Below are 24,741 nucleotides of genomic sequence, written 5' to 3' on the forward strand. Positions count from 1 at the left end.
CACTTGCACTTGCATAAATACAAAAGAGTGAAGAGACAATAAAGCGACTAAAGAAAATCAGAGATGAGTAATTTAGATAATTATTATTCTCGAGGACGTATTTGAAAGAAGAACGGAGAAACGAGGAAAATAGGTAAAGAACGTTCGACCTTCGTTGTAATTAACCATTATAGTTAATTAAAAAAAAAAAAAAGAGAGAAAAAAAGAAAAGAAAAGAAAAGGAAAAAAAATGAGGAATAAAAAAAGAAAATAATAATAATAACAATAAAAAGAATGTTCGCATTTGTCGGCAAAAGAAGAATTTAGATGTTGTCTCTTTCTGCTTTTTCTTTTTTTTTTGTTCCTTTTTCTTTTCTTTTCTTTTCTTATTTTATTATATTTCATTTCTTGTTTTTTTTTTGTTTTGTTTTTTTTCATCGTAGATTCTTTCTCAGATTTTTCGTTACCGTGAAAAGATAAAAGTCGATTTCACTTGCGTGTGCAAAGAGTTTCCTATGGTGTGCCAATAAGTAAATATTTAAACCTGGTTGCATTTATTTATTTCTTTTTTTTTTTTTACTCGATTTTTATCCTTCTCTCTTTCTCTCTTTCTCTGTCTCTCTCCCACTCTCTGTCTCTTTGTCTCTCTGTCTCTCTCTCTCTCTCTCTCTCTCTCTCTCTCTCTCTCTCTCTCTCTCTCTCTCTGTTTCTCTTTCTCGACCTCGCTGAATGAACCACGCAATGTGTTTGGTCTCGTGTCGAAACGTTTTAAAAACGGATAATCTTACTTAATCCTAATGATTCAGGTTTAATTAAAACCGGACTCTAAAGAAATGATAGTACTCTTATTAACTCGGTATAATTACACGAGTGAAGTTACACGCGTGAATTATATAGATCTTGATGGATCTTTTCGAACGATAAATAGAAAATAGTTTTTAATGAAAAGATTTTTAAGTCGACAAGATATAATTTTTTTTTCCCTTTTTTTCTTTAAATGTACAACTATTCGAAAATATTTTCGTATGTAAAAATTATATTTTGTTTATGCAAAAGGGTACGCGATAATAATTCATATAAATTGTCGAATTTAAGTATCACAACGTATTATGCATAAGAAAATATCTAAAACTTTAGAAATTTACTGATCACAAAATTATCTATCATATATATTTACGCGTATATTAAAATATGCAATAATTTATAAATCGTTGAATTTAAAATTTATTATACTTAAGTGTATAAAAAATACAATAATATATTAATTATTATCAAACTAAGAGATTATAATATTGTATATATAAAAGCATGTAATAGACAATTTGTGAGTTGTCAAACTAAAAAATTATATATATATATATATATATATATATGTATGTATATAAAAATATTTAACAATATATCAATTGTCAATTATAAGAATTATTTATATAAAAATAATATGCAAAAATTAATTAATAGATTGAAAATAAATATTCTTTATTTTTCTTTTTTTTTTTTTTTAACTAACGTAACTTCGACAAGATCCTGATAATTGTTGATGCAGTGCAATTTAAAAGTGAATATATTTATAGAGCCACCCGTTATATATTGTTAGCCAGGAGCAAACAACTGGCTTCACGACTAGGCGTGGTCCCCCTGGCAACCTGCGAGCTCCTTTATTTCTTTCTATTATATTTCTTTCTTTCTTTTTTCTTTCTTTCTTTCTTTCTATCTTTCTTTTCTATCATTGTCTCTTTCTATTTCTTCCATCTCTTTCTATATTTCCTAGAACGTAGGTAAGTAAGTACTACATAATTCTATCTCTTTAGCTAGCTAATGATAAGTTGCTATCTTGCTAATGATATCGAACAATTCTTACATTGTAATACGATAGGATAGCATTCGAATATATTTAAAAAAAAAAAAAGAAGTGTAATTTTTACGAGAATACGAGAGAATTAAAAAGTTAAGAAACTTAAAAACATTTTTTTTTTTTATAAAAGTAATATAATTTTGCTCCGTTTTCTAGAAACAAATTATAACTATTGTTGATAATAAAAAATATATATATATGTATGTATGTGTGTGTGTGTGAGTGCATGGTACAACTTATATTAATAAAATCGATACTATTTAAAAATATTACTGTAACTATTTACTAATTTAATATAATTTGATAATGCAGAAATTTTGTTTGGTATACCATGTGCATTAATTTGCAAAACTTTTTCATTTTGATATTTTATATATATATATATATATTTAAAAATTATAAATGAATAATATCTTATTATAGATATAACTCATTATATATTAAACTATATAAAAATGTTTACAGTATGTAGATTTTAAATAATTATAACATCAATAAAATCAAATTAAAAATAACGTATAAAAGTATATAAAAATTATATAAACTATACTTGTAATATAATTAATATACATATATTATCATACAAATAATAATTATTAATAATTATCATTACATATATACACACATATATTTATATAGTAAACTTTTAATAATTATTTATCTAATATATTTATATATCAAATTTTTATGTCAAGGATAATAGACTGCGACTGAAACATAGTACTACTATAGACGAGGACAATGTTAATTTTCATTTCCTTTTTTTCCTTTTTCACGAAGGCTATCGACCCGAGCGGAACGAACAAATTCATGTTATTCGAAAGGAATCGCGTAATTGAAGACGCTCGTGAGCACTTAATTAGCGACAGACTGATTGAAAAAGGGAAAAAGAGAGAAAGAGAGAACGGTGGAGAGTGGAAGGAAGGAAGTTATTCTTGGTCCACGAGAAACGGAAGTTGTATCGTGTGTCTTGTGTGTTGTTTTATAACACGAAGAGACAAGGACAGATAGATATAAAATGACGTAAAAGCAACAAGAAAAGATTCTTCTTGCCTGACCAGTACGAGTACATGACTACTTACGTCACAATACAATAATTACGCGAATATCTACTGATTTTCATTATTTCTTTTTTTTTCTTTTTTCCTCCTTTTTTTTCTTTATTGTCTTTTCCTTTTTTTCCCTCTCTTATCTTTTCTTTTCTCTTCTTTTTCTTTTCTTAAATATCTTTAATCGTCGTGTTTTTCATTCCTGATTGGATCGTTCTTCTATATCATCATCGTTTAATTAATTACGTTCGATCGATCCCAGTTTTTTCATTCGCTTTGCCTTTGCAATTTCGCAGATACATTCAATTTAATTATTACCGTTATTGTTTCTTTTGTAATCGTCGTAAAGTTCGCTTTCTTTTTTTTTTTTTTAAACATCGTTTAATCGTTTGTATTTTGTGAAAATAATTTATGTTCGTATAACCATTTCTAACTCATCTCTAATATTTATTTCACCAGGTCACAAACGCTTTCCCTGTCTCTATTCAATCATAAAGGTTATCGAAACGAGTTCTTCGATATAAAAATGATACTCTTCTAATCTCTCCGTCAAACGCACTCAAGTTGTTTCTAGAAGAGCTTTGGAAAGTTTACTTTTTATTCTTATTTTTCTTTTATTTTTTTCTAAACGACTACATCGTTCTCAAACACGATTAACTCTTTGGAAACATTTACAACTCGATTGAATTGGTATATTCAATTAAATTTCGATGACGCTTGAAAGATATTAGAAGAAACTAATAGAAATTCTCTGTCAAAAATTTGTCCTTTTCTTTTCTTTTCTCTTCTTTTGCTTTCTATATTTTCTTTTTTATAAGAAAATAAAATTTATTCTCACTTCATGTCCAAAGATTAATTGTTTGCTAAATATAATTTTAATTCAAGTACTCGATTTATATTATACACATACATATATATATATATATAATTTGTTTATATACATATATATATGTGTGTGTGTATATATATTAGAATAACAATGCATTTTTCTTACTCGTCATGAAAAAATTTTTAATTCATTTATTCCACTAAAATTTAAGCTCGATTTTCTAACTCGCGTTATTAAAGAAGCATAACAAATATTTTCATAATCGCCGGTAGTATTTAAAAAAAAAAAAAAACAAACAAACAAACAAAAAAGAAAGAAAGAAAATTATTATTATCACCTGAGAATTGTGTCCACGCAGAGCCTCGCTCGTTACGAATAGCAACACGAATAGTATTGCTATCGTGCACCACGATGACCTCCGCTCCATTCTGCAAACAAAATATAAACAAAGCATGAGCAAGATAAATTAGAACTTTTTTTTTTTATAAATATACTTCGATATAATTAAATATTTTTATCGTGGTCTTTGCAATTGTTTTAATGATGCACTAATATAATAAATATGTGCACGAAGATATATATGATTCTCGATTTTTTATCCAACAACAATTACAAAATTACAAATAAGATTCAATCGATAAAAATTCTCGACTGTATAAACAATGAATCGAAATTACGTCTATCATTCTATATAAATATAATATTCACATACTTTTTAATACATATATATATATATATATACATGTGTGTGCGTGTGTGTGTATGTACGATTTAATATAATTTCTTTCCATTTAATTTATTTATCTCAATTATTTTCCATTGATCCTTTTTTTTCTGTTTTCATTTTTTAATTTTTCAAGCAACAAAATCATCAGAAAAAAAAATCGTTTCGAAATATTCAATTCGAACGCGTAGGTATTTACTTACTTTAGTTAGGTTTCAATGAATATCTATAGATATCGAATAATTAAAAATTTTATCACCGATTTTTCAGATATACGATATCTTTGCGTCATCACTTTCACCCATGATATTCCATAAAACTTCTTTCAACATATATTTCTCAATATTCCAAATTTTTCTAACGGATGATTCTAAACAATTTATTATCACGAATATTAAACGAATTAGAAAGGATGTATATGTTTTAAATAGTACACGCGGTATATATATTACTATTTCCTTAACGTATGCACATACAGACGAAACTCGGGCATTGGCTGATTCGTTCGTTCGTTCGTTCGTTCGTTCGTTCGTTCGTTCGTTGAAATTTACTTTTACTCTTAGACTGCTCTTATAACACGGCCTCTCGCTAAAATAACCACCTAGAAAACTTCTCTATGACACGGGAAACGATTAGATTCTAAAACACGTAGATACCACGAATTAGAAAATCTAAACTGAATTATAAATTCTATAACACGAATTATAAAATCTAATAACGACTCGTATTATAAGATCTAAGAATAAAGTCGAATTAATAAAAAAAAAAAAAAAAGAAAGAAAAAAGAAAAAAGAAAGAAAGAAGAAAGAAAAGGACTAAGTCGAATTAGAGAATTATTAGTGTGTGTGAAACGAGAAGATTAGATCGATATGAGGATCGTTAAGGTAACTTCGTCTAAGCTCGATTATAACGTTTGATAATATTAAATATAAAATTCATTGAAAATTTAAGGAAAGAAATAGAGAGAGAGAGAGATAATGAAAAAAATATATATATTATATATGTATGTATGTATGTATGTATGTATGTATGTATGTATGTATGTATGTATGTATGTATGTATGTATGTATGTATGTATGTATGTATGTATGTATGTATGTATGTATGTATGTATGTATGTATGTATGTATGTATGTATGTATGTATGTATGTATGTATGTATGTATGTATGTATGTATGTATGTATGTATGTATGTATGTATGTATGTATGTATGTATGTATGTAGAACGTCACTAACGAGCATATTTCAATTCAGGAAGAAATCAATCTTACGTAAGTTCGTTATCGAGAATAACACGTAATATCATAGCAAAATACACATTGGCAGCTTATTTATTTAATTATATATTTACTTATTTATTATAAAAATGATTCGACGATGATATATAAGAAATTATACAAAAATGTATTATTCAAAAAGTTAATTAGAAACTTCATAAATTCGACAGATAATATCACAATACCACGTATTTCATTCGCTTCTTCATTTTTTTATTTATTTATTTATTTATTTATTTATTTATTTATTTATATTACCAGAACGATCTTACAATAATACGATTAAAAAAACAAAAGCAACAAAAACAAAACGAAACGAAACAAAACTTACGAAAGAAATCGTATCAATTTATTATTAAAAAAATTTATCGAAAAAAAAAAAAAAAAGAAGAAAGGAAAAAAGGAAGAAACAATTGTTTCGTTTGAAAATAAAAAGAAGAAAAAATAAATTAGTTTCAATATTGCAAAGGAACATTAACCGATGTAACAGAAACGTCGTAATATATTATTCAGTTTACCTTGAAAGAAGATCATCGTGGAAAAGGAGAGCTCGTATTTTATGCGATAGAATTCGTGACGAGTTCGTTACTCTCTTCTTTCTCAGTATCTCTCTCTCTCTCTCTCTCTTTCTCTCTCTCTCTCTCTCTCTCTCTCTCTCTCTCTCTCTGTCTCTCTCTTTGTGGATCGCATACAAATCGCGGATCACGCGAGGAGTTAAGAAAAGGAAGATCAAGATCACACAACCACGCGAAGATCGACGACCGTACTCGAATCACCGTTAGGCTCGATCGCGTTCTATATACAGAAACAGTAAGATAGAAAAAGAGAGTGAGAGAAAGAGAGAAAGAGAGAGAGAGAGAGAGAGAGAGAGATCCTTCGTATATGTTCGATAACTTCATTCAAGATTCTACCTACGCGTGTGACGTATTTTATTCTTTAAAAGGAAAATACTATAAATTACATATAATATATATATATATTATTTATTATTATATATTATATTATAGATTTTATTTTATATGTTATATATTATATTATTAGAATGACGATTATACGATAATTACAATAATAATTATAAAATAACGAAAAGAGAAATTTTATTTAAGATTTGATTATTTAATTGTAATGAACGTTGATATAGGTAATATGATATTGAATATATTTATCTACTTGAGATAAATATCTTTCATATGTATTTTATTCATATTTCATAATTATTTTATATTAACATTTTAATATTCAACTTGAAATAAAATTTGTAATACTTATTTTTTCAATAAATATTTAACAAAATTATTATATAATTGTTATTGATAATATATTAATATAGCAACATTTAATTTCTTTCTATCATTTTGATTCTTATATCCTACAAAGATATTTAACGATTATTTAAATAATAATAATAATAATAATAATAATAATAATAATAATATATAGATATAAAATTGAAGATATTTCTTTCTCGTTGAAAATATTTTCGATTAATTTCATAAAATGCGAGTTCCATTTTTCTTTTTCTTTTAGTTTTTTCTTTTTTCTAATATTGTTAAAGATAGAATGTGTGAAAAATAAAATGAAAATCACTGAAGAAGATGATGACGAATAATAAGATCGTTTTGATAAGAAACGTGCGAACTAAAACTATTAAAAGACAATCGCGGATTCACCGAAGCAAAACATCAAGGACGAATGTTAGATCTTTGCAAAGAGGTATTAAATGAACGAGCGAAACGACGACGTTATAATATCGGACCCGCTTTCTATCGTAAAGATATGTTATTACAAGGAACAAAGAAATCGGACATAAGACAATGCAGTTTCTCTATTTTGTACCAATTTAAAAAAATAAATAAAGAGAAAATCATTAAAAAAAGAGAGAGAGAATAGAAAAGAAATGTAAAAGCAAAAGAAAAAAATATGTAATTTTACAAAACATCATGATCTCAAGTAACATCTGCAAGTAAACTATCGTCGATTATTAATCATCGAACATAACAGAATCCAGTTTCTTTATTTTCTAATTTTTATCGAATTTTATTCGATGATAATGTTTAAACAAATATTTATATATTAAATTGTACATTAAAATTTATTCGAAATTATTTTGAAATTGTAAATTCAATTAAATTTATATATTGTATTTAAAAATATGTAAAAACAGATAAAAAAAGAAGAAAATTAAGGATCTATACAAAAAAAAATCGTGTAAAAAAGAATTTTAATCACTTCTCTAAGAAAATTATTCTAAGAAGAAAAAAAATTTTGAAAATAAATAAAAAAAGAAAGAGGATTATGATCCATACGAAATTTTATAATAGAAGTGATTCAAAAAAAAAAAGAAAGAAAGAAAGAAAGAAAGAAAAACAAAGAAGAAGAAGAAGAAGAAGAAAAGGAAGGATCTATAAAAGATCTGATAGAAAATCTTGATCTCGAGTAACTTGTAAAAATAAACATCGACAAATACAAGATACATAAGATAATGTAATTTCTCTTGTGCGTAGCAATTTATGTCAAAAAGAAGAAAAAAAAATTAACAAAAAATGTAACGGAAACGATTCAAAAAAAAACAGAGAGAGAGAGAGAGAGAAAAGAAAAGTACGAGGAAAAGGATCTATAAGAGATATGATGGAAAATCTTGATCGCGAATAACTTCTACAAATAAACAAGATATATAAGATAATGCAATTTCTCTTATTTGTGGTCATTTATATATATATATATATATATATATATATAAAAAAATGTATATAATAGAAATTCTTAAAAAAAAAATCAATACTCGTATCTAACGGCATTAACAAAGAATGAAAAAAAAAAGAAAAAAGAAGATCCCGATAAAGATGAACAAAAAAAACATAAAAATGTTATTATGAAATGTATTATAAAAAATAATATTCTATTAACATTCTATTAATATACATACGAAACGTAAGATGGTTTGTTTATTCGACAAAGATAAATGCGGGTGAACGCTAACGAAAAAAAAAAAAAAGAAGAAGAAAAAGATTCTGGAAAAAGAAAATAGAAAATGAATGAAAGAAAATCACGATGTCAAGTAAAATCTGAGCCAAGTAAAGTTCGAGCAACTTAACTGAAATCACGCTCGAGCGAGATCGCAGGCGAATCGAAAGTAAATTCTTTTCGAGTTGTCCGTGGAGCATATCGGTGGTCGATCGTTGAAACGAACACTCTACGCTCGAATCCGATCTATCGAACTATGTAAGTAAGTAAATAAGTAAGTAAATAAGTAGTTGAGTGAGAACAACTAAGTATGATCGAATGAAACGATCCTAAATTAAATTAATTATTGTTTCGAAGATCAAACGAAGTTAATCGAGTTGGTAAATAGTATTCAAGAGTTACAAGAGATCTATAATCTAGATCATTGATTTAAATGATATTATATTATATTTAAAATTGGACTTGATCTATCACGAATTTAATCGAATGATTTTTCTTTCTTTTTATATATATATATATATATATATATATATATATAATTTTCAAATATAAATTATTAGAAAATGTTTGAAAAATATTTCACGAATAAATAAACAATTTTATATATCAAAAATTATATATATATATATATATATAAAATTCATACAAAAGAAATATAAAAATATTATATGTAATCAATAGAAAAAATACACACACACACACACACATGTATAAATAAAACTAATATGATTTAATCTTTCCACGAACTATAAAACAAGTTTTCTATTCCTGAATCTAAATCATAAGACCAACGATTAGACGGATAGGACTTAAACGCTTATGCAATAAACGATAAACGGTATACCGAATGGAAATTCAGTTATACTACTTATATCTGACGGCATATTAACAAAGAATGAAGAAAAAAAAATAAAAAGAAAAAGGAAGAAGAAGAAGAAGACAAAAAAAAAAGAAAGACTCCGATAAAGATGAACAAGCGGAAGAGAAAAATTTTCAATCATTTTCCTTATTATTCCGCTCGAGTTTTATTTACGTAAGAAAGAGAAAGAGAAAGAGAAAGAGAAAGAGAGTGAAAGAGAAAGAGAAAGAGAAAGAGAAAGAGAAAGAGAAAGATACGAACACAAACGCGGACACAAACACGAAGAGAACATCTGGCGGTTCGTGAAAGTGGTCTGAGAGATTGCCGACAAGGAACGGTCAGTTAATTTCGTACCCGTTCGGTCTTAATATTTCTCTCGATTACGTTCACTCACGGTAGAGTTCAAAACTCGTTACCGGAAATACATAATAAAAAGAAAATGAAAGAGACAAGGAAAAAGAAAATGAAGAAGAAATAAAAAAATCAAGATAAAAGAAAGAAAAACAAAAAACAAAAAAAGAAATGAAAGAGAAAGAAGGTAACGAAATTATATTACATCGGGAAAGATAAAAGGAAAAAATCTACGCGTCGCATTTTTTACTTTGAATTATAGAGAGCACTCAAAAGGACTCACCTTGCAGCTTCTCAGTACTTCCGTCCGATCCAATGTTTCATTTCAGTTAATACGAACAAGTGTTTTCACTGATTTCTTCTTTCTTCTTTCTTCTCTCTTTCTCTTTCTCTTTTTTTTTCTTTCTTTCTTTCTTTCTTTCTAATTCTTTTTGTCTTTCCTTCTCTTCTTTATTTTTTATATATCCGTAAAAAAACTCACGAACGTACGTAGATATATTTTATACGTACGTACGTATTTATATATTTCGATTAATTACGATATATAATCGACGTTCAACGTAAAACTCGAAGAAGAATAATTAATAATCGACTCGTTCACTTTAAAAACAAGATAGATAGACGACAGACAGACAGAGAGAGAGAGAGATAGATAATTTCGTTAAAATTTCGCGCGGACTTTTCAAACGTTGCTTCGGCCGAAGAAAAAAAAGACAAGAAAAAGAAAAAAAAAAGAGAAAAAAAGAAAGAAAAAAAGAAAAAAAAAGAAAAGAGAGGAAAAACGTACGCGTAGAAAATGTTTGTACTTGGAAAAGAAAATAAAAAGAACGATGATGTCCTCGATTAAGTCTTATTTACGCACACGTGTATTATCATCTTCGATCTCACTCTTTCTCGTACGTGTATATATGTATATGTGTTCCGTACTACGTATCTATGGTTATTTATGTGTGTACGCGCGCGCGTGCTCGTAGAAACGCTACGTTCGAACGTTCGTCGTTACCGAATGCTCGTAGACAAGTGGAAGTCGATCGAACGACTCTCCGTGTCAAAAATCCTCGGTGCAAAATGGAGGGGAAAAAAAAAGAAAGAAAAAGGAGAAAAAGAAAAGGAGGAAAGGAAAAAAAAAATAGAAGAAGAAGAAGAAGAAGGAAAGACCACTACAAGTCGACAATGTGTGCCGACGTTTTCCCTTTCGCTCAGTATCCACCACCACCACCACCACAATCACCATCGCCACCACCATAACCTCCATCACCATCGTCACCACCACCTCCTCTACTTCCACTATCACCTCCACTATCACATCACTGTTACCTTCGTCGTTACCACCACCATCGTCCACCCACCACCTATCACCATCACCACTACGTTTCACTTCACTATACCACTACCACTATTTACCACCACCATTCACTACCTTCTATACACCCGTCACCGTTTTATCCCTACCTACCAATGCCATCGACTTTGATCTCCAGAACTTTTATTCAGGTCTTTGTCTCCACGAAGGATAAGTGTGTTCATCTTTCCGCGATCTCATTTTTTTTATTTTCTTTCTTTTTTGTTTTTTAATTTGGATTTGGATTTGGATTTGAAGTGGAATTGGAATCTTTTTTGCCATTCCCTTTTCTCTCTCTTTCTCTCTCTCTCTCTCTTTTTTTTTTTTTTTTTTTTTTTTTTAACAAGTTTCTATAGAAGAAAGTATTCTTGATTTTGATTCTTGATTTATTTTTTTTTTATGTTTGTTTGTTTTTCCTTTTTCTGTTATTTTAATCCAAGTTTGTTAGATCGTGTTATTGTTCGCGAGACAGTAATTTTATTTAGCGGATAAGTTTGATGAGGTTATTTTTAACTCGTACGTTCTTTTTTCTTTTTTTTTCCTTTTTTTTTTTAATAATTTATAGATTTATGTTAATGGTACGGTTATTATGTTTAAAAAAAAAGGAAATATCTTATGACAATTATTAATTCGTATGTATTTATATAACCTGTTAATTTAAGCTGATAGTACCAAGTTGATATTAATAAAAGATAAAAGTATTTTCGATAGAATAGACTTAATGTAATTATTATTAACTTTTACACGATATATATTAAAATTCATATATCATGAAATTGGTATTATATTTATTCGAATTATATTACTATATATAGTTGTTTATCCATATATATTTTTATAGAAATTAAATTTTTACATTATTTAAACTAACCTTAAAATTTAAGTCGATATAATGGTACTTCAATCTCTATTACGATATACGTTTGATATTCATTAATTCAAAAATAGGTTATCCTTATAACCTATACTATATTTAGACTAATAATGCCTGAATAATTCTGTTAATTATTCGATGTAAACTAATATAAAGAGGAGAAAGATATTTGTATACTTATATGTGTTTTCACTGATCTGTGAAACTATAGGAAATATAAATTTACAATTTAAAGAAATGTTTCACATCAATTACTTCAACTATTTGCTTTCCTTTCATATTCCTAACGTCAATCGAAAGTCGTTTTAGGGATCGAACAGCTACTCTTAATTATTTTCTCTTCTCCAACTTTTTATCAACAAACATGAAAGTTATTTTTAATATAGCAATTACGTATCAATTATATATCATTATTTACAATTATGTACCATTATTTTCTTATGATATCGTAAATATTAGAGATGTACGATATATTGTCTAATCAATTGTTCCAAAATAAGTCTTAAAAATAAGGTTAGAAAAATGTAAAATGATTTGACCGTTAACTAATTATTAATTACTGAAAATTTTTAATTACGTTTTAATAAACCAAAAAATATCACCAAATTTCTAACTAATTATTCAAAAAGTAAATTTCTAAAGTAAGGTTATATAAATTAATAACGATCATCGAAAATGCTTAATTATGATAAATTAAAAAAGTTAATTTTTTTCGACCGATTATTAATCAACAAAAAAAAGAAAAAAACGAAAAATTTGAAAGTAAGGTTATTTGAATTCATTCACTAATCGCGTAAAAAGATCAATATTCTTTTCGTTTAACGTTATTAAATAATTCTAGTTCAAATTTACTTTTCTTTTTCCTTTTTTTTTTTTTTTTGATATTGATATTGGACATGTATATCCTCGATCGAAGAGAAAAGAAATTGACATACTTCACATGAGCGAAATTTCTATTCTACCGTGACGAGAAATGTCTTTCAAAATACAAGCTTTCGCAATAAATTTCACCTTAGTTAATACCAATTGATTGCAAGCCATTACACGCGCGAATTCTTTTTCTTTTTCACGATTTAATGAGAGCGAACAAACGCACGCGACAATGGAGAAAACGGTTATTCTTCTTCTTCTCCTCTATAAAACCGGAAGTAACGTCATGTGTCGTTTATTAGGAATTTATTCATTTCCGGTAAACGAATTTGAAATAAAAAAAGGAAAATAAAACAAAACAAAAGAAGAGAAACTAATTAAAAAAAAAAAAAAAAAAATTATGCGCCAGTATTTATGTGTACATATAATAAATAAATAAATAAATGAATGAAAGTAAGAATCTTCGATAAAAATGACCGTTGGAAGTATACTTACTAAACAAAAAAAAAAGAAGATCGGACGTAAAAACGTTACAAAATTTTCCGATGATAAAAAGAATTCCCTGTTTTATCGACTAATCTCGGTAGTACTCGGTTATTTTCGGTCAAGATCGCGATTCATCGCGGTAGAATGACAGTTCCGATGAAAGGAACACGCGTATCAGTATGTATCGCACATTTCAGTAATCGAAACGAAATCATTGATGATGAGTTGATAATCGATGGCTTATTGTTATGATAATAGAATCGCTCGGAGTGAATAATTTCAATTTTTTGTGTAATATGTTGCATTGTTTTAACTCATTTTTACCCGCCTAAAATTTACATTCCAACGATATTACTATAGTAGTGAAAGAAAATATATATATATAGTATCCTTTTTTTCATACTTAGATGATGTTATTTCTTTAATGCATAAAGAATGCAATTGTTAATATTGTTATATATATATATATCGCAGAAACTGCAAGGTCAAGTTTGGTTCATCGTAACCTTAATTTCAAGGCTATTATTATCAGTAGTATTAAGTAGTATATCGTAATGAGACTTCTTAATTGAAAAACTTACACTCTTATCTCATTTTATAATACTATACTTATGACTTTTAACCCTTTGTTCTTAGATATCTTCTTATTATCTAAACCTATTAATTTTTATTAATTTAATTAATGAATACAAAATTCTTACGAATGTCCTTAACGAATTTATAGAAATTTGTTTTTTTTAATGTATTAAAAAATTTACTTAAATTGTAAATAAATTATCTGTGACGAATCTTTGAACATGGAACGTACTATGTCTCATGATTCCGAATACGACGATGCTTTAGCTGTACCTGATTCTTTGGATTTAACAATTAACGAAAATGGAGAGGCAATAAATATTTCAAACAATGAGGATAATATCGAAGAAAGAGGTAATTTGATTACATTGAACTAATACAATTAATTATTGATAAATTTTGTTATATTTCTTTTTGCATGTATTTTATTTAGAATGTACTGGTGTAATACCATTTTCTGCCATACACAACATTCCTATAAAACTAAAACAATACCGTCAAAATATTTTTATACCTTGCGAGGAAGTTCATGTAAGAATTATAAATAATGAATATAGTATAACTATGCATCCTTTAAATCCAAATTTATATACTATAGAATTTACGCATGGTCCGTTTTCTTGGACAATTAAAAAGAGATACAAGCATATACAGAATTTGCATAATCAATTAAAAATCTTTAGAGCAAGTTTAAACATACCGTTCCCAACTAAAGGACATAGAGAAAGAAGGAATAGTTTAAAATGTATGGCACATTCAAGAGAAAAAATGAAAGACAGAGGTGTTTTGCCAAGGTACACGTTATAATACTCAAATATATACGAATAAATTTTTTTATAGAAAATCTATTTTATAGGTTTCCAAACAGACCAGATGTTTTAGTACCTTACGAACAATTAAATGATAGAATGAAAGCTCTCGAAAATTATCTGAATAATTTGATTAAAATGGATATTTATAAACATCATCCTGAAACGGTATGTAAAAATAATTATAACAACTATCTCGAATTCCAAGAATATTATTACTTTACTTACGATTTCTAGATCAACTTTATGGGATTATCATATCTTTCATTTATCGCTGATTTAGGAATGAAAGGTAAAGAAGGAATAGTCCTGAAACGTACTGGTTCAGGAGCTAGAAGTAGATGTAATTTCTGTGGTTTACTCGAAGGCATGTTTTGTGTTAGATGCAATCATTTGTGTGCTTTGATCTGTGGTAAATGGCATTCTCGACATCTGATTGTCAAAGATACCTTTATAGCATATATGGATCCTAAAGATGGCAAACTAAAATCTGTTATTTTAATGGATAATGCTTTTGATATTAGTTCTGGAATGTATACAACAGGATTACGAAATGGATTACAAATAACAAATCAAAGCAGACATATCGTCTTCAAATGTTGGACACATAGACAAGTTAAAGAATGGATAGAATTTATACAGGAGGTTATAAATAAAGAAGGTAATTATTACACAAGTATGATACTAAGAGAAACATTCCTAAGATTTAATTATTATAGGCAAGGATTTTATACAAAAGAATCTATATAATTCCTTTGCTCCACAACGCTCTCCTATACCGGCAACTTGGTTTGTGGATGGATGCAACTATATGTCAGCTGTGGCTGATGCATTAGAAAATGCTAAAGAAGAAATTTTTATTGCGGATTGGTGGCTCTCTCCAGAAATTTATATGAAACGTCCACCGATAAATGGAGATTATTGGAGGCTAGATATAATTTTACAAAGACAAGCAGTAAGTAAAAAATCTGTCTATTATTAATTATCTAAAAAATATTCTACATCATAGATTTTCTTTCTATGCAGCTAAAAAATTTTGATAAGAGGAAATCTATGCTTACGAATATCCAAAAAAAAAAAAAAAAAAAGAAAAAAAATGTTTTTCTCTTCTAGATGAAAGGTGTTAAAGTATTCATAATGATATACAAAGAAGTGGAAGTCGCATTGGGTATAAATAGTTTTTATAGCAAACAACGACTCGTAGAAAAATGTCCTGAGAATATTAAAGTTTTGAGACATCCAGATCACGCAAGAGTTGGAGTATTTTTTTGGGCACATCACGAAAAAATCGTAGTCGTTGATCAAAGTATCGCATTTCTCGGTGGCATTGATCTATGTTACGGTAGATGGGACAATAATGAACATAGATTAATCGATTTAGGTAAATAACAAAGTTCTTTCAATGTAAACAAATAAAACAAAACAAAACAAAAATATATATATATATATTATGAATACAGGATCAGTTCAACATTCCAGTATATACATTCCATCAAAAGGAAAAACTGTAAATACAAGTAGTAAACGAGTAACACGATGTAACATTAGAAATCACGTATTACTTCCATTAGCTATCGCAACTAATACAATAGCTATGGCAACTACAAAAACTATACCAATATTGTGAGTCTTATATTAATAAATTAATGCTATAAATTAATGAAATAAATATAAAATATTAATGTTAATATCTCTTGCCTTTACAGACCTATGGTAAATAAGACATTAAAAGAAGAATATTTACCACAATTGAACACAGGTGAACTACTTATAATGCCAACTCCACAAGAATTCGATACTATGAAATGCAATACTCCAGAACCACAAAGAAAAAACTTATTCGACATGGCGATAACAACAGTTGGAAAAGTGAAGGACAATATAAAGATAAAACGAAAGGAACTTATAAACATGGTGTATAGTTCACACGAAGAAAGTGATAATGAACATGATGAAGTTGACAATGCGACCATGCTAACACCTCTTGGAGATACCGAAGGAATTTTATATGAAAAAACAGATATATTTGACATTCCTGATACAACTAAATTATGGCTTGGAAAGGATTATACAAATTTTATTGTAAAGGATTTCAATGATTTGGAAAAACCGTATCAAGATTTAGTCGATAGAAGTACAACTCCTAGAATGCCATGGCACGATGTAGGAGTTTTGATACAAGGAGCAGCAGCTAGAGACGTTGCTAGACATTTTATTCAACGTTGGAATGCTATTAAAATAGAGAAAGCAAAATTAAATGCTACCTATCCATTTCTACTGCCAAAATCTTATAAAGACTATAGAAATAATGCTTCGTTCATTCCACAAAATAATGTACAAAATGTTAAATGTCAGGTATTACGATCAGTTAGTTCTTGGTCTGCTGGCTTTCTTGATTCAGATGTAAGAGAAGCTAGTATACAAGAAGCGTATATAGAAGCAATAAGTAAGGCTGAAAGATATATATATATAGAAAATCAATTTTTTATAACGCTCGCAACGATGGATACAAATTACGTTAAGAATCGTATAGGAGAAACTTTATTAAAAAGAATTTTACGAGCGCACAGAGAAGGTGCTATTTTTAGAGTATTCGTCGTCATGCCTTTGCTACCTGGTTTCGAAGGTGAAGTTGGTGGTCCGTCTGGAACAGCTCTACGTGCTATAACACATTGGAATTATGCGTCTATATCAAGAGGTAGAAATGCTATTATAAATCGACTCATTGAAGCAGGCATATCGGATCCTAGCGAATATATCACATTCCATGGATTAAGAGCTCATTCTATGCTGAATGGTACTCTGGTGACTGAACTCATCTATGTTCACAGTAAGCTAATGATTGTAGATGATAACACAGTAATTTGTGGTTCTGCTAATATAAATGATAGAAGTATGATAGCTACTAGAGATAGTGAGATAGCTGTGATTATTCAAGTGAGTTTTTTTTTTTTTTATGTCTGAAATCAAATATGTAACAAGATAAAAAAAACTATGTTATTTCCCGTTCTTAGGATTTAGAATTCGACGAAGGTAGAATGAATGATATAGCTTTCCCATGTGGAAAATTTGCTGGATCTTTCAGAAAGCAGCTATTCCGTGAACACTTAGGATTATTAAAAAGCAACGAAGATATTAACCTAACTGATATAATTAAAAAAAGTTTTTATAAGGATATATGGTGTACAAGAAGCAAAAATAATACCGAGATATACGAAGAAGTTTTCCATTGCATTCCAACTAACAAAGTTATTAACTTTGCTACTTTAAAACAGTATCAAGATGAAGCCTCTCTCAGTTCTACAGATCCAATTTTAGCTCAAGAAATGGTAGAAAATATTAAGGTTCGATTTTCTTTTTCTTTTTTTCTATTTCTAACTCTAAATATCTTTGATGTGTATTTAACATAACCTAAAATCATAACTATTACTTCAGGGTCATTTGGTAGATATGCCACTACATTTCTTATGCAACGAAGATTTAAAACCTGCGGCTAGTACAGTTGAAGGGATAATGCCAACAGCTTTATGGACTTAAAATCTTAAAAAAAAAAAGTATATAATAACATTTATGCAACTAATACTGTGAACAGCTGGATATAGCTAAAAACGAAGTAACTTGCTCGAAAACATTTTAGAAAATTGTACTAGCAATTTTTGACAAAAGAAATGTTAGAAAATTTTACTAATGACTTAACATAAAAGTTTTAGAAATTTTTACAGAATTTTTAGGAACAGCTAATTTAATTGTTATGAAGTATATTTTAATTTATTACGAAAAATAGAAGAAAGATAGAGAATACGACTGTTAAAATATTAAGAATATCTTGCATTTCAAGACATCTACCTCGTTTAAATATATAAATATAATTTTAATATGTTGATGAATCCTCTTGATTACAGCTTGTTGTCCCACGATGAATCGATGATACTAAATATGTATAGTTGTTGAAGTATTATTTTTATACGAAACTTGTTACGTCGAAAATATTACTATTTGTTATACGTTATACTAATATGACGAGCAATAAGACAGTATATATATAAATATATGTATTTAAATATGACTCTAATATCATTTTCCTTGCAAAGTAATTAAGCAAAATTTAGAAATTTATTAATCGCGTTGCAGCCATTAGCTCGACAGTACTTGCGTTGTTTTACAATTATGTTATACGCAGTTATTATAATAATGACGCAAGTAATATCGATTGTCCAGGTCCCACCGCGTGGAGGTTGCTGCTTTTGGAGACCCAATTTATAATTCATATTATAATATCGTACGAATAATAATATAAAGATTAACACGAATCAATTTATTTAAATGCGTTCCAAGTATTTAGCAAACAAAATGGCGTAAGGGAAATTTGAACATGACGGTATTCGTAAAATTTTTCGAAAAATTATAAATAATTATAACTTACTTATCAATTTCCGTATAATATTCCAATAATCAGGATATTTTGCGTAGAATAGAAGCACTAAGAAGATTCTTCATTTCCAAAAATCCATTAAATTTTTCTCACTCGCGACGACACACACAGATCGACTACACTCTTCGAAGAACTACGCACAACTAACGCCTAACGCGCTAAAACTGGCAACACAGATGATCATGCGCATACGTATTACGCAGCTGTATCTAACGCGTTACAACTGGCAACATAGAACACGTATACATCGTATTTACAAAATATATACAAAAAGGTTACGTACGAAGAAAATAAAAACTAACTCAAGGTCTCGAGTTTGTTTCTCGAATACAATGATACTTCGTAATTATTATTCTTACATTTCCGATGGAATTTTCGAACCTTAAAGTAATGGAAGATATTTCCATATAATATACATACAATTTCGAATTTATATTTTATTAGTATAGCGCCAATTCGAACACAGTGTAGCCAAATATTGAAATAAATAATTGTGAAGCGCTATCTTGCGAATGATTTGAGATTTAGAAAGATAGAACAGAATCGTCCGTCCTTTTCTTAAACAATGGCGCCGTAGTGTTCCACGTGCTTTTAATATATATGTTAAATAAAATATATATTAATTAAAAATTAACCTAAGCACGATTGTTTATCGTTGTAATTTTTGTATATACGAAAGAATTGTGAAGTAATATCAAAATGGTGCTGTATAACTTCAAAAAGATAGCCGTCGTCCCAACAGCGAAGGTTAGGATTATTCTTATTTATATAAAGTTTTTAATAAAGTTAAAATTTTATATATAATTTTATGCTTTATAAATTATGATTACGTATACTTTGTATTCACGTATTTAAATTTTTCTTGTTTTTGTCTTTCGTAGGATTTTATTGATATAATTTTATCAAAAACACAACGTAAAACTCCTACCGTTATTCATAAGAATTATAAGATCACAAGGATACGTGCGTTTTATACGCGTAAAGTTAAATTTACACAACAGAATTTTCATGATAGATTATCACAAATAATTCAAGATTTCCCTAAGCTCGACGATGTCCATCCGTTTTATGCAGACTTAATGAATATCTTGTACGACAAGGATCATTACAAATTAGCTCTTGGACAGATTAATACTGCACGCCATTTGATAGATAAGTAAGTTTGAGATAATTAAGACTGTATTAAATTTGTAATTATATGAATTATTTACTATTTATTATATATAAATTATTGTTAACAGTGTTGCTAAAGATTACGTTCGTTTATTGAAGTATGGTGATTCTTTATATCGATGCAAACAATTAAAGAAAGCAGCTTTAGGTCGTATGGCCACTATTATGAAAAGACAAGCTTCTAATTTGACTTATCTTGAACAAGTTCGTCAACATTTAGCTAGATTGCCAAGTATAGATCCTTATACACGCACGATTATTATTTGTGGATTTCCAAATGTTGGTAAAAGTAGTTTTATCAACAAAGTAAGTTGATTTTTGTTCTTAGAGAAAAATTATATACTTCCGCATATATTACCTAGCTAATTTCGAATTGTTTTTGAATATAGATTACACGTGCCGATGTAGATGTTCAGCCGTATGCATTTACGACGAAATCGTTGTATGTAGGACATACAGATTACAAATACTTACGTTGGCAAGTAATAGACACACCTGGTATATTGGATCATCCGTTAGAACAGAGAAACGTAATAGAAATGCAAGCAGTTACAGCTCTTGCTCACTTGCGTGCAGCCGTACTTTATTTTTGTGACATATCTGAACAATGTGGACATACATTAGAAGAACAAGTGAGTAATTTCAACTATTCCTAAGAAATATCTTGCTTTATCTTTTGTCAAACTAATATTTTCTTCTTTCATCTTTTCAGGTTAAATTATTCGAATCTATCAAACCTTTGTTTACCAATAAGCCATTGTTAATCGTAATGAACAAGGTAGACGTCACACGCTTGGAAGAACTTCCATTTGAAAAACGCGAGATTTTGAAGCCATTAGAAGCGGATGAAAATGTGCCAGTATTAGAAATGAGTACTTTAACAGATTTTGGCGTTATGGATGTAAAAACACAAACGTGTGATCGTTTGCTAGCTTTCAGAGTCGATCAAAAGATCAAGACAAAGAAGGTATCCTAACGAAATAATCTTCTATTTTTTTATACCAATATATAGTACATACTAATAATTATATATAACAGGTGGAAGGTATATTAAATCGATTACATGTTGCTCAACCGGTACCAAGAGATGAAAAAATTCGAGCACCATGTATTCCAGAAAGTGTCTTACGCAAGAAGCAAGCTATAGCTGATAAGGTAGAACAAAAACGAAAATTGGAAAAAGAAATAGAAGAAGAGATGGGTGATGATTATGTACTTGATTTGAAGAAGAATTACGATATCGAAGGTGAACAGAAATACGACATTATACCAGAAATCTGGGAAGGTCATAACATAGCGGATTATATTGATCCAGAAATATTCGAGGTTCGTATAGATCACTAATTTATCAACTAAATATATTAATCGTACTCTATGATCACTGAATTCCAATCGAAAATTTCAGAAATTAAATCAATTAGAATTAGAGGAACATTTGAGAGAAGAAGCTGGTATGTACGATTACAAAATACCACAATTGACAGAAACTATGCGTGAGATCATAGCATTGGCTAAACAGATTCGTGATAAGAAGATAATCATGAAGGACGAAGCTCGTATACAAAAAGCATCTACAAAACCAGTTATGCCACGAACAGCTGCAGCAAAGATACGAGACAGATCTGTCTCGAAATTGAAAGAACAGATGGAAGACCTTGGGATTGATATGAAAAATACAGAAAATGTAAGTAGGCGTCAATTTCTATTCCAATATATATAGTATGTACATATAACTTCTCAATTATTAACATAATTAATCTTGTTTCCATAAAGGCACACTTTACAAAAAAGAGGAGTAGATCTAGATCACGTTCGCAAATAGCAAGTAAGAAAATGCGAATAGAGTCGGTATCATTATCAAGAGCACGTAGTGTTTCAAAACCGCCACGAGATGAAACGGGTGTTAAGGATAATGCTGTGAGTAGAAAAAAAAAGAAGAAGAAACAGAGGGAAAAAAATTAAAAAAAATAACAATAGAAACCAACGTAACTCATACAATTCTTTTTGTTTTTTTTGTAGATGAAAACTAAGTTGAAAAATATAGCGCACAAGGCTTTGAAAAAGAAGATTGCAAAGAAGGGTCTTAAGGGAGAAGCAGACAGATTTATTGGCACTAAAATGCCTAAACACTTGTTCTCTGGTAAAAGAGGAGTTGGCAAGACAGACAGGAGATAAAAAAATATTTATCTTAGAATTTGTAAAGTTTTTCTAAGATGAAATTGATCTATATCATTTTCAAATTACACATACACACATATATGTTTCATACCGAATGGATATAAATGAATTATCAGAAACTGTTTTCGCACGTACTATCAACAATGAAGAAACAAAGAAAAAGAAAAAAAAAAAAAAAACAAGATATTTTTTTTGAAACTTGTCAATTTTCTCTATCCAATCGTATTCCAATATTACCTCGTATTATTAATTTTCACTTAAGATTAATAAGACGATTAAATAATTTTGTTTGTATACAAAGAGAAACGTATATAAGAATGATAGAAAAAATATTATCGTACACATTTATACGCAATATAATCGTCCAAGCGTATGTATATGTATACGTACCTTTTACTCGCAATTCATTGAAACGTTATTGTAAAACTCTATGTAAAAGATAAACAAGAATGATTAGTTGCATAATGTGAAGGTAACCTTCGAACTCGAGCAAAGGAAACGTTCGTCACGTCCAAGGAAAGTTTATTGCTGTCGTTTCGTGATAACCCCGAAGTAGTGCTCTCCAGAGATTCTTCCAACTTTATTCATAGAAACTATAGAAACTATATAGCCCTTAACGCGCTATAATACTCTTAATATCAACATTCGAGAGTATTGTGCAATTCAAAAGTCAAAGTATGTGAATAATAAATAACCACAACGGGTACTTACTACGCACATACACTTACTACATACATACATATATATATATATATATATATATATATATATATATATATATATATATATATATATATATAATATGTATGTATTACACACACATAAAACTTCATAATTTTACACGCGACACGTTTTATCATCTTTCTAACAGAAGACACAGGGTAGTTATAGACCAGACACGTTTTCCTTCGTTATAACATAGAAAAGTTGTCGACCTTAAAAAAAATGATACGTTAGTGAAACATTAAGAAGCAAAAATAGAAGAGATAGAACAACGAGCGAGAAGGAAAAAATGTGTAACAATCAAAAATTCTTCTCTTGTTGTTTCTTTTTTCGTTTCTTTTCCTGTTTATTTTTTATTTTTCTTTAATTCTTTTTTCTTTTTTTTTTTTTTCTTTTTATTATTATTGTTGAAAATTCATCGATCCTCATATACTTAAGATTTTCCTATAAATTAGAATAATAATCTGTGTAAGTATGTGTACTCTCTTATATTTTATTTTATTGACAAAGACGCGGGTAGGAGGGGCAGGATAATGGAGAATTTTTATATTCATTGTACGTAGAAAGGATATATATATATACATACACGTATATATATATATATATATATATATATTTTTAATAAAAATAATAAAAAAGAATTATATATCGAACAAATAATTTAAGGAACGATGATGCATTAGAAAAATTTCAGTTTTAGAAAAAAGGATTATTATTATTATTATTATTATTATTATTATTATTACTATTATTATTATTATTAATTATTATTATTAATTATTATTATCATTTTTTTTCTTTTCTTTTAACGATAATCATATTTTTTTACGTTATTTATTCGTTAATTCGTTATTATTCGCATTTCTTTCTTTTTCTTTTTTTTATTCCTTTTTACTTTTTATCTTTATCTAATTTAAATCTAATATGTTTTTTCTAATGATGTAAAGGGAAGGATGGACGTTCTTCGGGAGGGATGAAGGGCGCAGGCTGAACTTTTTCTTTTGAAGTATAATGCAATTAATAATATAAACCTTGTGAAGATTCTATTTTCTCATAAATACTATAGGAACTAGTAAAATTAATTAATTAACAAAAAAAAAATAATAAAAAAAGATTAGTTTTTTCATTCTTTCTTTTTTTCTTGTAAAGCTGAAGGAGTTTAATTGCATAACACACGTTTCCTTTATCTTTCCATCTTCATCTTCATCTTCATCATCATCTTCATCTTCATTTTCATCTTCGTCTTCATCCTCTTCTTCTTTTTCCTTTGAGAAACGTCGAGATTAAATTTCTTTTTTGTGCGTAATAATAATAGTAGATAGTAGTAGATAATAGTAATAGTATAGTCAAGTATGTATTTTTTTTCTTTTTTTTTCCACTTTTTTCTT

General features: G+C 28.3%; 3 protein-coding genes across 13 annotated transcripts in view; 2 read left to right on the forward strand and 1 right to left on the reverse strand.

Moving 5' to 3' along the window:
• LOC127070388 (serine-rich adhesin for platelets-like) overlaps positions 1 to 11,816 on the reverse strand; it is a 52,820-nt gene extending 41,004 nt beyond the window's left edge. For all 3 annotated transcript variants that reach the window (XM_051008256.1, XM_051008254.1, XM_051008253.1), the window contains exons 1-2: positions 10,174 to 11,816; positions 4,050 to 4,140 (exon numbers count right to left, since the gene is read on the reverse strand). In XM_051008256.1, the coding sequence (XP_050864213.1) occupies positions 4,050 to 4,139 (90 nt within the window). In that variant the 5' untranslated portion in view covers position 4,140; positions 10,174 to 11,816. The remainder of the gene's footprint in view (positions 1 to 4,049; positions 4,141 to 10,173) is intronic.
• A 1,776-nt stretch (positions 11,817 to 13,592) lies between these two features.
• On the forward strand, positions 13,593 to 18,913 carry LOC127070390 (phospholipase D2). Of its 9 annotated transcripts, XM_051008265.1 has the most exons (11): positions 13,594 to 13,847; positions 14,187 to 14,392; positions 14,472 to 14,832; positions 14,895 to 15,015; positions 15,085 to 15,508; positions 15,567 to 15,802; positions 15,961 to 16,228; positions 16,308 to 16,470; positions 16,554 to 17,784; positions 17,862 to 18,191; positions 18,283 to 18,913. In XM_051008265.1, the coding sequence occupies exons 2-11, from the start codon at positions 14,260 to 14,262 to the stop codon at positions 18,382 to 18,384; spliced, it is 3,369 nt and encodes a 1,122-aa protein (XP_050864222.1). In that variant the 5' UTR covers positions 13,594 to 13,847; positions 14,187 to 14,259; the 3' UTR covers positions 18,385 to 18,913. The 9 variants fall into 9 exon arrangements, with proteins under 9 accessions (XP_050864229.1, XP_050864222.1, XP_050864230.1 ...); XM_051008272.1 differs by lacking the exon at positions 18,283 to 18,913 and having other exon boundaries at positions 13,593 to 13,847; positions 16,554 to 17,677; positions 17,862 to 18,031; XM_051008269.1 differs by lacking the exon at positions 13,594 to 13,847 and having other exon boundaries at positions 14,252 to 14,569; positions 14,722 to 14,832.
• A 912-nt stretch (positions 18,914 to 19,825) lies between these two features.
• On the forward strand, positions 19,826 to 22,828 carry LOC127070399 (nucleolar GTP-binding protein 1). Its single transcript, XM_051008309.1, has 9 exons — positions 19,826 to 20,026; positions 20,161 to 20,435; positions 20,521 to 20,758; positions 20,842 to 21,084; positions 21,165 to 21,419; positions 21,491 to 21,778; positions 21,858 to 22,136; positions 22,226 to 22,369; positions 22,472 to 22,828. Exons 1-9 carry the CDS (start codon positions 19,979 to 19,981, stop codon positions 22,625 to 22,627), a joined length of 1,926 nt encoding a protein of 641 aa, XP_050864266.1. The 5' UTR covers positions 19,826 to 19,978; the 3' UTR covers positions 22,628 to 22,828.
• Positions 22,829 to 24,741: the final 1,913 nt, after the last annotated feature.

This window comes from Vespula vulgaris, chromosome 18 (assembly GCF_905475345.1).
Source record: "Vespula vulgaris chromosome 18, iyVesVulg1.1, whole genome shotgun sequence".
In the NCBI taxonomy this organism is placed as follows: domain Eukaryota; kingdom Metazoa; phylum Arthropoda; class Insecta; order Hymenoptera; family Vespidae; genus Vespula; species Vespula vulgaris.